Source organism: Chiloscyllium plagiosum, chromosome 18 (genome assembly GCF_004010195.1).
Source record: "Chiloscyllium plagiosum isolate BGI_BamShark_2017 chromosome 18, ASM401019v2, whole genome shotgun sequence".
Classification (NCBI taxonomy): Eukaryota; Metazoa; Chordata; class Chondrichthyes; order Orectolobiformes; family Hemiscylliidae; genus Chiloscyllium; species Chiloscyllium plagiosum.
The window spans coordinates 33719504-33734113 of NC_057727.1; the positions used below are offsets into that span (position 1 = coordinate 33719504).

At 41.9% G+C, this 14610-nt stretch overlaps 1 protein-coding gene across 3 annotated transcripts in view; it reads left to right on the forward strand.

Annotated features, from left to right (window-relative positions):
- Positions 1-14610, forward strand: part of LOC122559033 (monoacylglycerol lipase abhd6-A-like) — a 75823-nt gene that overhangs the window by 43080 nt on the left and 18133 nt on the right. For all 3 annotated transcript variants that reach the window (XM_043708182.1, XM_043708184.1, XM_043708181.1), the window contains exons 4-6: positions 998-1111; positions 7477-7609; positions 12227-12384. In XM_043708182.1, the coding sequence (XP_043564117.1) occupies positions 998-1111; positions 7477-7609; positions 12227-12384 (405 nt within the window). The remainder of the gene's footprint in view (positions 1-997; positions 1112-7476; positions 7610-12226; positions 12385-14610) is intronic.

Genomic DNA, 14610 nt, shown 5'->3' on the forward strand with positions numbered 1-14610 from the left:
TCTCAAATCAGAAACAAGTCCAGCTTTAATTTGCAGAAATTCAGTGAAACATGTCCATTGCTGAGCAGGCAGCACATTCCACAGATTAATTAATGCAGCATCAGCGGGGTGTTTGTAACACAGTTTGCTGAAACATGTGTGACCAATAATGCTAGGCCAACTCAATACATTTAGGTTTCTGTGGGGTGGAGAACGTGGCCAAGATGGGGAGGGATTGGAGTGGGAGGGGGGATTGCTTCTACCTACACAAGACCAGTACTGCAGGAACTAGCATCGCAAGGCCCTAATTAGCATAAATTTAGCAGCAGCTTAAGAAAACATTTGGGTTTGATCTCTTTAACTGTGTTCTTCTAAAAAATAATCTGAAACGTATGTTTTCACACTTCTCAACTGTAATGACTGACATTGGACTATGTTGTGACAGTGATAATTAAGTTTCCATGCATCTGATATAGAAATGTTCAAATAACGTAAGTGTAAAAGACTTAAGTGTCGTATTATGCACTAGAGATTACAGAGGAACCTCGATTACCCAACATTTCATTGTCCAGATTTCGGATTATCCGGACAAGATTGCAAGGTACCGCTGCTTCGCTAAACTGTGTTACTCCGGCATTCAATTATCCGAACAAAATACTCCCTGCACGTGTCATTTGGATAATTTGAGGTTCCTCTGTACTTGAGGTGACCACTAAACCAAACAGTAGTAAATATGAAGTTATCACACTAAAGATAAAAATAATCACACAATAGTCATCAGGATAAAATAAACCATCAAATTTATTTGCACGTGAATAATGGCCTGACTGTGGAAGTTAGGGATGTAAAGAGCATCTTTTAAGTAGATTCTGTACTAGATAAAGTTACCAGTCCTTCCAAATCATAGAAGAATCAAAAGCAGCATATGTGATATCACTGGGAGTGATTGAGTAACAGGTAGCCATGTGAAATTTGAACTGAAGTAGCTTAATGTGGGTATTTTTATGTTCTTGATCAGTTTTTACCTAAGAACCTGCACCTGATCTGCGTTGATATGCCAGGCCATGAGGGCACAACACGTACTTGTGTGGACGATTATTCCATAGAGGGACAAGTGAACAGGATTCACCAGGTGAGTTATTCCTTTATTGTAAGTTTTGATTATTGCTTATGAATCTGAAGTTGCACTTTCATCAAATCCGGTGGCTTAACTGGAATATCAGCTTTCCTCATGAATCTTACAAGGAACCATTATTGGCTTTTTGCAGGAGATAAGGGTTAGAATGATTTACCTGCATTTGTTGCACAGGTCAGATTGATTTCTCCAAAATGTGAAATTATACATGATAGCAATATTAGTCTGTGATTTCTGTCAGCTCTATTATCTAGATTTTCTTCAAAAAATGACTTGTTTTTAATAGCTGATGCAATCTAAAACAGAGCGCAGAACAAAATAAATGCAGTGAATTAAATTCACTGAAAAATATTCAGCTGTATATTCAACAAAATTCTTCAAAAATATTCAGCTCAAGAACTGACATTCAGACAGTTTTACATGAACAGAAAGAGAAAATGTGTTGCAGTTATAGTTTTTTTTAATCATCTTTTTCAACCTGTTGTGCTACACCTCTGGGGCAGATGGGACTTGAACCCAGATCTTCTGGCCCGTAAGTATGGGCCAATTTGCACCCAGCAAAGAAATTAGAGAAATGACCAGATAATCTCCCTTACAGTAATGTTCATTAAGGGTTAATTCCTGGCCAGGACGCCAGGAGACATTTCCCACTCTTTCTTGAAGAGTGCCATAGGACCTATCACACCCACCAAAAGGGTAAAAAGAGCCTTACAAGATATTGAAGGCATAATGTTGAGTTTGTTTAAAAATGTTACTGGAACTTAGTTAAATTTTGTGGACAGATTCCATAAACCTGGCATGTATTGCCTTGAGAGGTGATCTATATTGAGATCTCTAAGGTGTAAAAAGGATTTAGAAGTGGTAGATGAAGAGAATCTAGTTCCTCTTGGGGAAATCATGGACAGTACTTGAATATTTATGAACAAGCGCTGATATTCAAATGCAGCCAGGCATTTAGAAGGGAAATCAAGAAGCACAAAACAATGTTAAAATCTGGAATTTTGTCTCCTAAATAGGCTGTGTGGATACTGAGACAAACAATTTTTTCAAGAGTGAGATCAGTAGAGTTTTGTTAGGTAGGGGTACCAGGGGATATAGGAAACTAAGATGCATGAATGAAGTTAATGTATGATCAGTCATGGCAGAGCAGGTTGAATCCACTATTGCTTGTATTCCTAAATTTATAACAAAAACAGAAATTGCTGAAAAAGCACGACAAGTCTGGTAGCATCTGTGGAGAGAAATCAGAGGTAACGTTTCAGGTCCAATGATCCTTCCTCACAACTCAGGTTTGTATTCCTAAATTGATTTCCTTTTTCTGAGCAATTTTGTGTCTCTACTTGATCCTTTGATAATGCATTTGCCCCTTTAATGCTGTCGGCTTAATTTTACCAGAAATCATCTATCAACTTTCCAAGTTTCATGGAGGGTGAAATTCTCCATGGAACTTGCTGAAATTTCTAATGCTAATTTCAGAAATTTGCCTCATTATCATGCCCCACATGGCATACCACTTGGATCATCCCTCCTGCCACTGCTGGGACCTCCCAGGATCCCTGGAGTATACCATCCTTAAAGCCCAGCTGTGCCCCTGGTCAAGTCAGTTAGGATCTGCCCTTCACAGTAAATGTAGTGGGAAGGGACCCAAAAACAAACACATCTCAGAAAAAAATAGCTACCACAACCGACACGTCATTGCAAATACAAATGCACATTTGTCAATGCATTACTATTGTTTGATGTGTCAGCATCACCTTCCAATCTTTCAAACAGTTGAAAACATTTGCTTTTATTCAGTGACAGTAAATGTGAACCAAAACAAACAGAAGCTGCACTTGCTTTTGAGAACAAACAGGGACTGCTGACCTTTTGAACAGGAACAAATGAATAGTCAGTGAGTGATCACTGCAGCCAGCTCACATCTATTGGAACCGAGTGTCAATTCAGGCCTGTTTGACTTGTGTGTGATGCTGCTGCATTCTAACATGCAGAAGGTGATGTCCTCCTGCTCAATGACCTCATCATCTTCCCCAGATTGCTGCAGCTGTTCCAGCTCCTCACCTATTTCCTGCTCCACTAGTATAGAGCGCAGCAGGTTAGGATAATGCAGCATACTCTGTCTGGAGTGTACTGCAATGTACCCCGACTGATTCAAGCATCGAAACCTCAACTTCAAGTAGCTTGTCAACTGCTCCACTGTGGCTCTGGTTGAAGAGTGAGCTGCATTGTACCTAAACTCCACCTCAGTCAGGGGGCTGTGTAACAGAATTATGAGCCATGATCGCAGTCTTCCAGTCTCTTGTCTCACAGTACCCATCCTGCTAAAATATCCAGCCATGACAATTTAAGATACTCCTCCCAATAGTGGGACATAGAGGAAACCAACAGTGGTCTGAAGGAAGATTCATTTCTGATCGATCCATCATTTCCTCAAGCTATGTATACTAAGGTTAAACTTTAGTATTCAAGAATTGAGGAACACATTCAAGATTGCTATTCCTAAACACTGTCCTGGAACCTTTGCTAGTAACAGGGATGTATTTCAAATGGCTAATGAGGACAGTATCTAGGTCATGTATAATGCTGCCAGGATCAAATAGCCTATTAACATTTATTGGGAAAAAGTGAGGACTTCAGATGCTGGAGAGTCAGAGTCGAAAAATGTGGTGCTGGAAAAGTATAGCAGGTCAGGGAGCATCCAGGGGCAGAAGAGAGCAGTTTGGATGTGCAGGAAAATCTCTGCCAGATGTGAAAAGATACTTTGGAGCTTTGGACAGAAAGGAGAGGGGAGTGTGGATGCAGGTTTTACACCTCTTGCAGTGGTAAGGGAAGGTGCCGAGAGTGGAGGATTAGTTGGTGGGGGGGTGCGGACCTAACGAGGGAGTCGCAGAGGGGATGATCTCTGCGGAACACAGGGGTGGGGTCTCGGGTGGTTGTAGGTGGTGGAAGTGGTGGAGGATAATGCACTGTATCCATAGGTTAGTGGAGTGGAAGATGAGGACCAGGGGTGTTCTATCCTTGTTGTGCTTGGAGGGGTGAAGTTCAAGGGCAGAGGTGCAAGAAGTACAGGAGATGTGCTGGAGGGCATTGTTAATCACGTGGGAGGGGAAATTGTGTTCCTGGAAAATAGAAGGCTATCTGGGATGTTCCTGGAGTAATGGCTACTCCTGGGAGCAGACATGGCAGAGGCGGAGGAATTGGGAATAAGGGATAGTGTTTTTACAGGAGGGGAAGGTGGCTTGGCTCTTTATAGCATACGTCGAACAGTTCATGTTCCGTAGTTACACTGGCACTGTTCCCCACCTCTGCCTCTGCTACATCGATCACTGTATTGGTGCCACCTCATGCTTCCACGAGGAGGTTGAATAGTTCATCAACTTCACCAACACATTCCATCCTGACCAGACCATCTTGGACACCTTCCTGGATCTCTCCATCTCTGTCTCCAGCGACCGACTCAACATGGACATTTATTTCAAACCCACTGACTCCCACAGCTACCTGGACTATACCTCCTCCCACTCCCGAACTCCTGTAAAAACACTATCCCTTACTCCCTATGCCTCCGCTTCTAACATATCTGCTTCTAGGGAGAGCAATTCCACTCCAGGACATGCCAGACGGCTTCCTATTTTCCAGGACCACAATTTCCTCTCCCACATGGTCAACAATGCCCTCCAATGCAAATCCTCCACTTCCCACAGCTCTGCCCTTGAACCCAACCCCTTTAACCGCAACAAGGATAGAACCCCCCGGTCCTCACCTTCCACCCCACAGCGCACATCCTCCACTTCCCACAGCTCTGCCCTTGAACCCAACCCCTTTAACCGCAACAAGGATAGAACCCCCGGTCCTCACCTTCCACCCCACAGCGCATCATCCTCCACTATTTCTGCCACCTACAATCACACCCGACCATCAAAGGTATGTTTCCCTCCCAACCCCATTTGTATTCCACAGAGACCTTTCCCTCTGTGATTCCCTTGTTAGGTCCATGCCCCCACCAACCCACCCTCCACTCCCAGCACCTGCCCTTGTCGCTGCAAGAAGTGTAAAACCGTTCCTACACCTCCCCCCTTACTTCTATCCAAGGCTCCAAAGGATCCTTCCACATCCAGCAGAGATTTTCCTGCACATCCACCCACCTTATCTACTGTATCTGTTGCTCTCAACGTGGTCTCCTCTACACTGGGGGGACAGAATGCCAACTTGTGGAATGTTTCAGAGAACATCTCTGGGACACATGCACTCAACAACCCACCGCCCTGTGGCCGACCACTTAAACTCTCCCTCCCACTCCATCAAGGACATTCAAGTTCTGGGTCACCTCTACTGCCAAATCCAAGCCTGACACCTGGTGGAAGAACAACTCATCTTCCTCCTTGGACCTCTTCAACCACACCACATCAACATCAACTTCACTAGTTTCCAAAATCTCCCCTCCCTCACCTTATCTCAAATCTAACCATCCAACTCGGCACTGCCCTCTTGACCTGTCCTACCTGTCCATCTTCCTTTCCACCTATCCATTCCACCCTGTCCATGACCTATCACCATCACCCCGCACCTGCATCCACCTACTTCCCAGCAACCTCACTCCCACCCCAACCCCCACCCTCTATTTATCTCTCAGCCCCCTTCGGCCCCCCCACCCTCACATTCCTGATGAAGGGCTTATGCCTGAAATGTCAATTCTCCTGCTCCTCGGATGCTGCCTGACCTGCTGTACTTTTCCAGCGCTGTACTTTTCCAGCACCACATTTTTCAATATTAACACTCATCGTCAAATAAAGTTTGTTGTTAGATAGATTGACTTGACGCAAATTGAGGATTGAACCTAGGGATGCCTGCCTGTACAACAGGATTGTTTACTGTATAATTTTTTTCAAAACCATTTCAAAGCTACATTGGTATATTCCCACTATTAGAATCCAAGTGGAGGGAAAATTCAGAAGTCCTGATAAGGAATACTAATAAAGTCCTAGAATAGATCTGCAAACTGATTTAAAGACTGTAAGTGCCTTGGGGACAGTTCAGAGGAGGCTTACTAAATGGGGTTGATGACTTATGAGGAGAGATTGGACAGGCTGGGTTTGTAATGCTGGAATTTAGAAGACTAAGAGATGATTTGATTGAAGCCTACAATGTCCTGAGGAGTTTTGACAAGGTAGTTTTAGAGCAGATGTTTCCTCTTTTGGGGCAATCTAGAATGAGGGGTCACTGTCTAAAAGTTAGAGTCAATCATTTAAAACAGAGATTGGACAAAATTGTTTTTCTTAGAGGGTCATGAGTCTTGGAACTCTGTCCCTGTGGAAACAGAATCGTTAAATATTTTAAGTCTGAGGTGGATTGTTTCTTGATAAGCAATGATAGTGAAATGTTAATAAAAACCAGAAGAACTGCAGATGCTGTAAATCAGAAACAAAAACAGTGGCTACTGGAAAAGCTCAGCAGGTCTGACAGCATCTGTGAAGAGAAAACAAAGTTAATGTTTCAGGTCCTCAGAGCTGAGGAACATCACTGGACCTGAAACATTAACTTTGTTTTCTCTTCACAGATGCTGTCAGACCTGCTGAGCTTTTTCAGCAATGTCTGTTTAAGTGTTTCATACTTGATGACGTAGGATTTTAATTAACATTCTGAATAAATGAACCTGGGTTCTCCAAGGGTAATTGAGCTGATCACCATGGCAACTTGTTTCTTCAGCAAAATCAAGCATATTTTCATTTCTTTAATATGTTTAGCCGCTTCAGCTAATCCAAAGCATCTGTTTCGATGTTAACAAAGCTTGGATTTATTTTAATTTTGTTTTAGTTAGGAAATTACTCTGTGAACAGGAAAACAAACACATGAACTTATGATCCATATGATAACGTCTCCTCAAAGCTGGTTTTTATTAATTGGGCATCATTCTCAATGACCGATTGCTCATGAAGCTGATTAAATTCATATGCTGATCCCTCCTTTCAGTAAGGTTTCAGAGGATAATCTCTGATTTATCGTCATGTGATGAATTTTCGAGAAAAGATAATGCCCTGGAAGCTCTCAGTAAATTGAAATAGAAATGTATTGAATTGACATACTACCATGTGTATTCTGTAATCCTCCACATTCTTTTTCTAGAACATTTAGCTTTGAACTTTTTAGAATTTACTTGGTGGGATTTGCTGTTAATCCTGTTTACTTGCAAAAGGAATCATACCCTTATTCCATCGATAAAGAAGCAGAGAAATGTGTGCCTCTGTAGAAACTATTCTTCATGTCACTGTGTCTTGTTTCTGAAGACAGAGAATTTGAGGATCTCAATCAACTTTGTTGAGCTGAGCCGCAAACCTTGAAAATCTGTGTTCTCTCTTTTCCAGTTTGTTGAATGCATTGGGTTGAATAGGAAACCATTTCATCTGATCGGTACATCGATGGGTGGTAATGTTGCTGGTGTATATGCTGCTCAGCACCCAACAGACATCTGTGGCCTAACTCTCATCTGTCCTGCAGGTAGGTTCTTGCTGACTTGGAATTTCAGTTTAAGAAGTGGAACACTGACCTGCACAAAAAAAGAATATCGTGGATGCTAGGAATCTGAAATGAAAAAAAATTTGCTGGAAATACTCATCAGGTCAGGCAGCATCAGACAGATTCAGAAGTCCATATTTCTGTTCAAAGGTCTTTCATCAGAGCACTGACCTATGAAATTTTGTCAATTTTCATGATTCTTGACCAAATTCCAACAACATTACTTTAAGGCAACAAATATTGTTAATTGAATATGTTTTGTTTTCTCATTCTCACTAACTCCTGTGTTAGGAGATGCTATCTTGTAGTGACATTGCCTTCAGTTTGTGTTGATGCTTTGGGTATTTGGACTCCTACTGAAGCAGAATTGGAAGAATTCATCAGTATCACCAATAATTATCAACCATCCATTAAATATAAGGTCGCATCACATAAAGAAAGCCTTGATTTCCTAGATACCACTGTAGTTGAATTGGCACCAGGCAACAGGTATAAGTCAGCAACCAAATTTTGTTTTTGAAAATAATTGACATAAAATTCTGTGCACATAAAGGCTATTGCCGTAAACGCACCTTCTTGACTGGTCACAATGAATGTGTTTCCATTGCAAGACCATAAAGCTGGAATGTTTTAACCAGGCAATTACTCTGGTTTTTCTTTATTGCATTTTTCGACCTCAATCTCAGCTTTAAATTTAACTCTTTACACGGTGGATGTTATAATCGCATCTACCAAATGTTTTCTCCAGCTTTAAGTGAGTTGTTAGAACCCTTGATGATTTTTCTTTATTTTTATCATTTTTGGTTTCGATCTCTGAGCTGTGAGCTGAGAACTGAAGGTGACTTTGGACTCTGAGCAGCCACTTTGTTTTTTTAAAAAGGAACACACAAACTGGTTCAGAACTGGAAATTAATTGCTGGTCGATTCTTGTTCAAAGAATGTTCCAGATATTTTGGTTCTGGAGCTGCATTATGCTGAAATAGATGATAGATGTTCAATGTGAACTGGGACCACACAGGGAAACAGCCTGTCTAACAAACTTAGACCAAAGTTTGAACTGGTTTTTGGACTGCGTTTAAGTCAGAAGGATTGTGCCTGGGAAAGCTACAACCTGAGGTTTTGATTGCTCCCTTATTGTCCTCTCATTTTGTTTGGAGAAAGTTTCGAGAATAGAATCTCAGTTATAAGTATCAAGTGAATATTCCTCAGAACCTATTGGAAGCTATTCTCATGCATTGGTGTCTTCAGAAACTAAGCAAGATTCAATCCCTTGTGGCTGTAATGTGGAGTCTTTTTAAGTGAAGTGGTCAGTTTTCTCATTTAGTTTTTCTTTTGATTTATCCCTTAACTGTCTCTGTTGAGTAATTTAATTTTATTGTGTTGCAAATACAGGAACAGGGAGGTGGATTTGATTTCGCTGTGTGTCGTAACATAGGATTTTACATTCATTTCCAAATAATTTATTACGTCAGTGATTTCAGGTTTTTTAGGTTCCTAGTTATCTGAGATACTTTGTTGCCAGGTTTAACACTCTACCCTCTCGGCAACCTCCTTCTCTCTACCCCTCTTGCAGCCTCTCCCTCTTCACCCCACCCTTTCCACCTCAGGAAACATTCCTCTTTCTGATGTATAACACTTGTGCCTAAAGGTTCTGGGTCAGGTATCAAGAGCAGACAACAATTTTGGATTCTGTTCCACTTCATGTGGTGCACTTATATTACTCAACTAAGCAACTTTACATACTCACAATGACACTAATTGCTTAGAAGCCCCAGAAACCTGTCTGTCTCAGGGGGTCAATCCATCAACGGATCTCCCAATCTGATTTTGGAGCAGATGAACAAACTGTACCATTGGGTTATTTATGATGTCTTTTTTAAAATACTTATTCCTTTGCTTTGAATGTACCATATAAGGTAATATCTGGGTTTGGCCCATTTTAATTGGTTTTTGATTAAATCACTGTCCTGTTTGAGTCATCACCAGATGTATTGTATCTGACCTCTTTTCAAGGTTATGCTTGAAGAAACACAGGCAGCTCCCTTCGGTGTTATCTCCAACTCCTTTATCCTTGTGGGCAAAGAAATAATGAGGCGCAATATTCCAACACTGTTTTTAAACTTTGAAGACTTCTGGCAAGAATCTATATAATTTCACACAAACGCAACCAACAACAACCAGGCTTCTGAAGCAAGGGCACCCGACCTGAAATGTTGACTCTGATTTCTCTCCACAGTTGCTGTCAGACCTGCCAAGCTTTTCCAGCAGTTTCTGTTTTTGTTTCTGATTTCAAGTGTCCGTAATTCTTTTGTTTTTTTTATTTCTGTAATTTCCCCTGCTGCCTTGCTGTTGTCATACCCACAATGTAGTTTTTTTGCCAATCAATGAAATGCAACATGAAACAAACTCAGCCCGCAGAGCTTCACCAAAATCAGTTTACATTCATTAATAGTAAAGAAATAAAACAAAGTTACAAAATTGAAAATTATTAATAGAAGTGTAAATAATACGTTGGCATAAAGAGCTATTGTATGTACTGGTTTCCATTGCAGATGGTCATCTTGGTAAGAAGGTGGCTCCTGACTCCCTCTCATAATGGCCTCTGGAAAATGGCTCCCAGCACCAGCCCCAACCCTAGCCCTAGCCCAAGCATCAGGCTGATCCTCTATCTCAATGCCACGTTCCCGCTTTCTCTCTGTACCCCTTGAGGCCTTTAATATCTATTTTCTTGAATATACTCAGTGACCTGGCCTCAACAGCCTTGTGTGGTGGGATGTTCCATAGGTTGACCAAGCTCTGAGTTAAGAAATGTTTCCTCATCTCAGTACTAAAAGGTCTTCTCCAAAACCTGAAACCATGATCCTTGGTTCTAGACTCCCAAACAAGGGAAACATCTAGTCTGTCAAGCTCTGTTAGAATTTTCATATGTTTCCATCAGATTCTCTAACCTTCCTACCCCCCCGCCCCCTCACTCACCCTTCTAAACTCTACAGAGTACAAGCTCAGTCAAACCAATCTGTCCTCGTATGACTATCTGCTACACTTTGGTATCGGCTAGTGAACCTTAACTCCACTCCCTCTTGGCAAGTATATGCTTTCTCAGGTAGGGAGGCTAAAACTGCACACATTAATCAAGACCCTGTAAAACTGCAGTAAGGCATTCCTACTTCTGAACTCCCATCTTCTTGCAATAAAGGCCAAGATGCCATTTGCCTTCCCAATTGCTTTCCAACACATTCTACCTTGAGAAGCTGCCAGTTTAAATGGCAAGGTGGCAGCAGCTAAAATATGGCAGCTCCTGCTTCATTAGGCCATTGGCATTTACAAATGACCTTAGGAAAGTGTTACTGATTGGGCATGGAGACAGCACCTGCAATATGTCCAGGTATCAGGTTCCCAATGTGATGTTGAAAATCCCAGGATTTCAGAAGTTGCTGTCAAAGGTGTATTAATGGTGAGTGTTGATGGTTTTGTTGCCATTACAACTGCAAAACTGGTGTGTTTAGCTTTTTGGGAGTTCATCTGTTTAAATTCTGGAGCACAATTTAGATTAGGGTTTATGGAACTAAGCTTCCATAGTTCCTCTGAAGTCAAAACTGCAATTTTCTGGCTTTGTCTTGCACAAAAGCAAATGCTGATTGTGAAGCAGAAAGGACAGGCTGGCAAAGCAAAAGCTACGTTGCTGGCCTGTGCTGAAGACTAAAATGCATTGAACAACATGACAGCACAAGGTATCCACCATTGATACTTATTTATATATATTACTGGTGGCTTATTGTGAAATGACTTCCTGGGATAGTACTTCATTCTGTTGGAATTTTCTCTGGAGTTGCAAGTTGACAGCGCACAGCATGAATTGAAAGGCTCAATTCATGCTAACGATTTGTATGTCTATTGCTGATATAACTAGAATCAGCAAGCTCTCTGAGAGGTTGGGTTTCAGTTATTGGTCATCAGGACTTTGTCTTTCTTAATGCTATTTCAGTGCCATGTGTGTTCTTTGGGCTACAGTTGAAGTTTGTGGAAAACCGGTAACAAAAACTGTAAGTTAAGTGGCTGTGATATTTGTAGTCTCTTTCTTTTCCTATACTGCATTACAAGAGTTTTGTAGAAAAATGTGCTTCATCAATGGCAAAGAATCATGAAAATAATGAAAAATAAACAATGATGAAAGAGAAAAGGCAGAAAAAGTGACAACTGATTTTAAATGCTTTAAAGTTTAATGTGACACCTGAAATTTAATGAAGATTATTGTAGTTCACATGGATACGGTTCACATTGTTCATTTCATCTGACATTACCCCAGGCTAATACTGCAGCAGATTGGAAGCAATCAAGCTGAATGAAACAGGCATTAAAATATTGATGTCCTCTGTGGACTGGAATTGTATTTTTCTTCATGTGGTGTGTGTGGGGAGGTGGTTGGGGGGTAGGGGGTGGTGGGAGGTGCGGAGGTAAGGGTGGGGGTCCAAAGCTATGGTAAATTCACATTAGCCGGGCATTGGCTCATGATTCACTAAAGGTACAGCATGTAAAACTCAAAATGTTTATTTGCTGTGTTTAATGTTAATTAGGTGAAATTCTTCTTTCTTGGTGTAGGTCTGCGGTATCCCAATGAAAGCAAATTTGTGAAAGAACTGAAGTCCTTAGAGGAAACAGGAGATGTTAGTAGAGTCCCCCTAATTCCGTCTACCCCCGAGGAGATGGAAGAGATGCTGAAGCTTTGTTCTTATGTCCGCTTCAAAGTACCTCAGCAGGTAAGTGACCTCATTTCAAAGTTAATAGCTTGCAGGAGGAAAATGGTGAAAAAGAGGCAAGTGATTCCCGTGGAAGTGTATTTTATGCAGCTGCTTCTTGTGTAACAATGAAAAGCTATGTTAAGGTTTTTTTTTCTTAACTCGGATCCTGCTGCACTGTAAATGAGAACAGACATTTCATGATGGGTGATGCTTCTGGCATATGGTCAGCTGACATCAAGCATATGTTCCCTTTACCAGCAAATGTTTCCACTGACAACAGAGTTCGATATCCTTTCCATTCATCAGTACCAAATAAGTATTGTATTCCTCCATGTTTTTACTGCCCAAATTTAGTGAGACTAATGAAGTTGACCTCAAAACGTATCATTAATGATCTCCGTTAAAGTTTGTTATGTTTATATCCTTGTGGATTTGATTGTCCGGAAACAGAACTCTGGTCATAGGTCACAGCTTCATGCCTGCAGTTGTAAGCTCTCTTGTCCTCCCTGTGCTTTCTGTTCTTAATCATCAGCAGGAAGCAAATTTTGTGACAGAAAACAGGAGGAACGCAGCTAACCTGATTTCCTTTTCTAAAAAGGCTGACACACTGGTATCATCAATTGAGGCTGGACATGTTGCAGATGGATCTTTGTGCCATGAATTGTTCTGACCCATCTGCTACATTGCAAACGGAAGGAAAAGCAAGATTTGTGTTTATGTAGTGTTTCCCTTGACCACAGATGTCCCAAACCACTGTCCTGGCAATGAGATGCTTTTTGAATTGTAGTCACTGTTGTTAATACAGGAAGCATAGTAATCAATTTTCATGCAAACTGCCACAAATACCTATGTGACCATGAATGGATAATATGATTTGTGATGTTGACTGAGGGATAAATATTGACCAGGACACCAGGAATGTCTTGCCTGCTCTTGAAATAGTTTGACAGAATCTTTTATATTCAGTAGCACAGGCAGACAGGGTCTGGGTTTGAAATCTCACATGATAAACATCAGAGTTTAGCACTGGAGCAACAGCCTTGGTTTTTGTGCTCAGGTCCTGTCGGTGGGACCTGAACCTGGGACTTTGTGATTGAGATGCATGTTCACCAACTGAGCTGCAGCTAACGTCAAAAACAGCTCTAAATGGAACCCCAGAGAGTAGCCCTGTAACTCTGAACTGAAAAGAAACATTTTCAAAAGTTTTTTGGTTGAGGCTTAGAATTCTAATTGTACTGCTTTGGTTCTTTCCACCTTTAACTTACGTTGCAAGTGCTAAGGTTTCTGTGATGTTGTAGATGGTCACATTGGGCTGAATATTCCCATTTTCGGGCAAAGTGTATTTTGAAGTAAAATTGACAGTGCCCAGTCTACCGTGGCTCACAGAAGTTTTTCTAATGCAATCTTCCACTGTTCACCTCAGTAATTACAACAACCATCTTGTGGAATCATGAAAGAAGAGGCAGAAATACTCACCACTGCCAGGACCTTCTGGCATTCATGCCACTACACTTTCGGTAAAGCCCAGCTGCGCACCACACAATGTGCATACTGGACATGGCCTGGGGGGGACGTTAACTCCTTGGTTGCTGGCAGGGGCCTGGAGGTGCTGGTGAACAGGGCAGTGGAGAGGAGAGGGCTGTGTTGTATCCTGCTCTCTGGGAAAGGAAGCTACATCACTAGACACAAGCAACCTGGACTGAGATAGTGACCCATGTCAGTGCAGTATCCCAGGTAAAATGCAATGCTCAGTTAGAGCAGAAGGAAGTTCGGTGCTCTACCTCGGTCTGCACAGGTAAGTGTCGCCATCTTCTGTCTGCTACCTCACACTGACAGGGCCAGTTCTCACTCCAACTCTGCTACTGCTCATGCATCTCATCAAAGCTCCTGGAATATAACTCTCAGTACTACATGTGTCATGACACTCAGCGGCTCTCACTCTCCTAACTAACCCTTCCTGCCCCTGACAGAAACACCTCACCACCTCTCATGTTCCTGCATCACCATTAATGGCTCTCCCATCCACTTCCGTCAAACTCACTTCCTCTCTTTATCTCATTGTGGATGAAATTGGCTCACAGTTGGCCAAGAGGGCTAAGCCTGGCATGGGAGGAGCAGACATAAGATTTCTCGTGCCGGCTGGGGAAAGAATATCTAATTTGGCTGGTGAAGAGTGCAACGAGTGGGGTTGTGTGAGACCTACGTGGGTGAGCTTTATTATCCTGTGCTGCACTGATCTCCCCT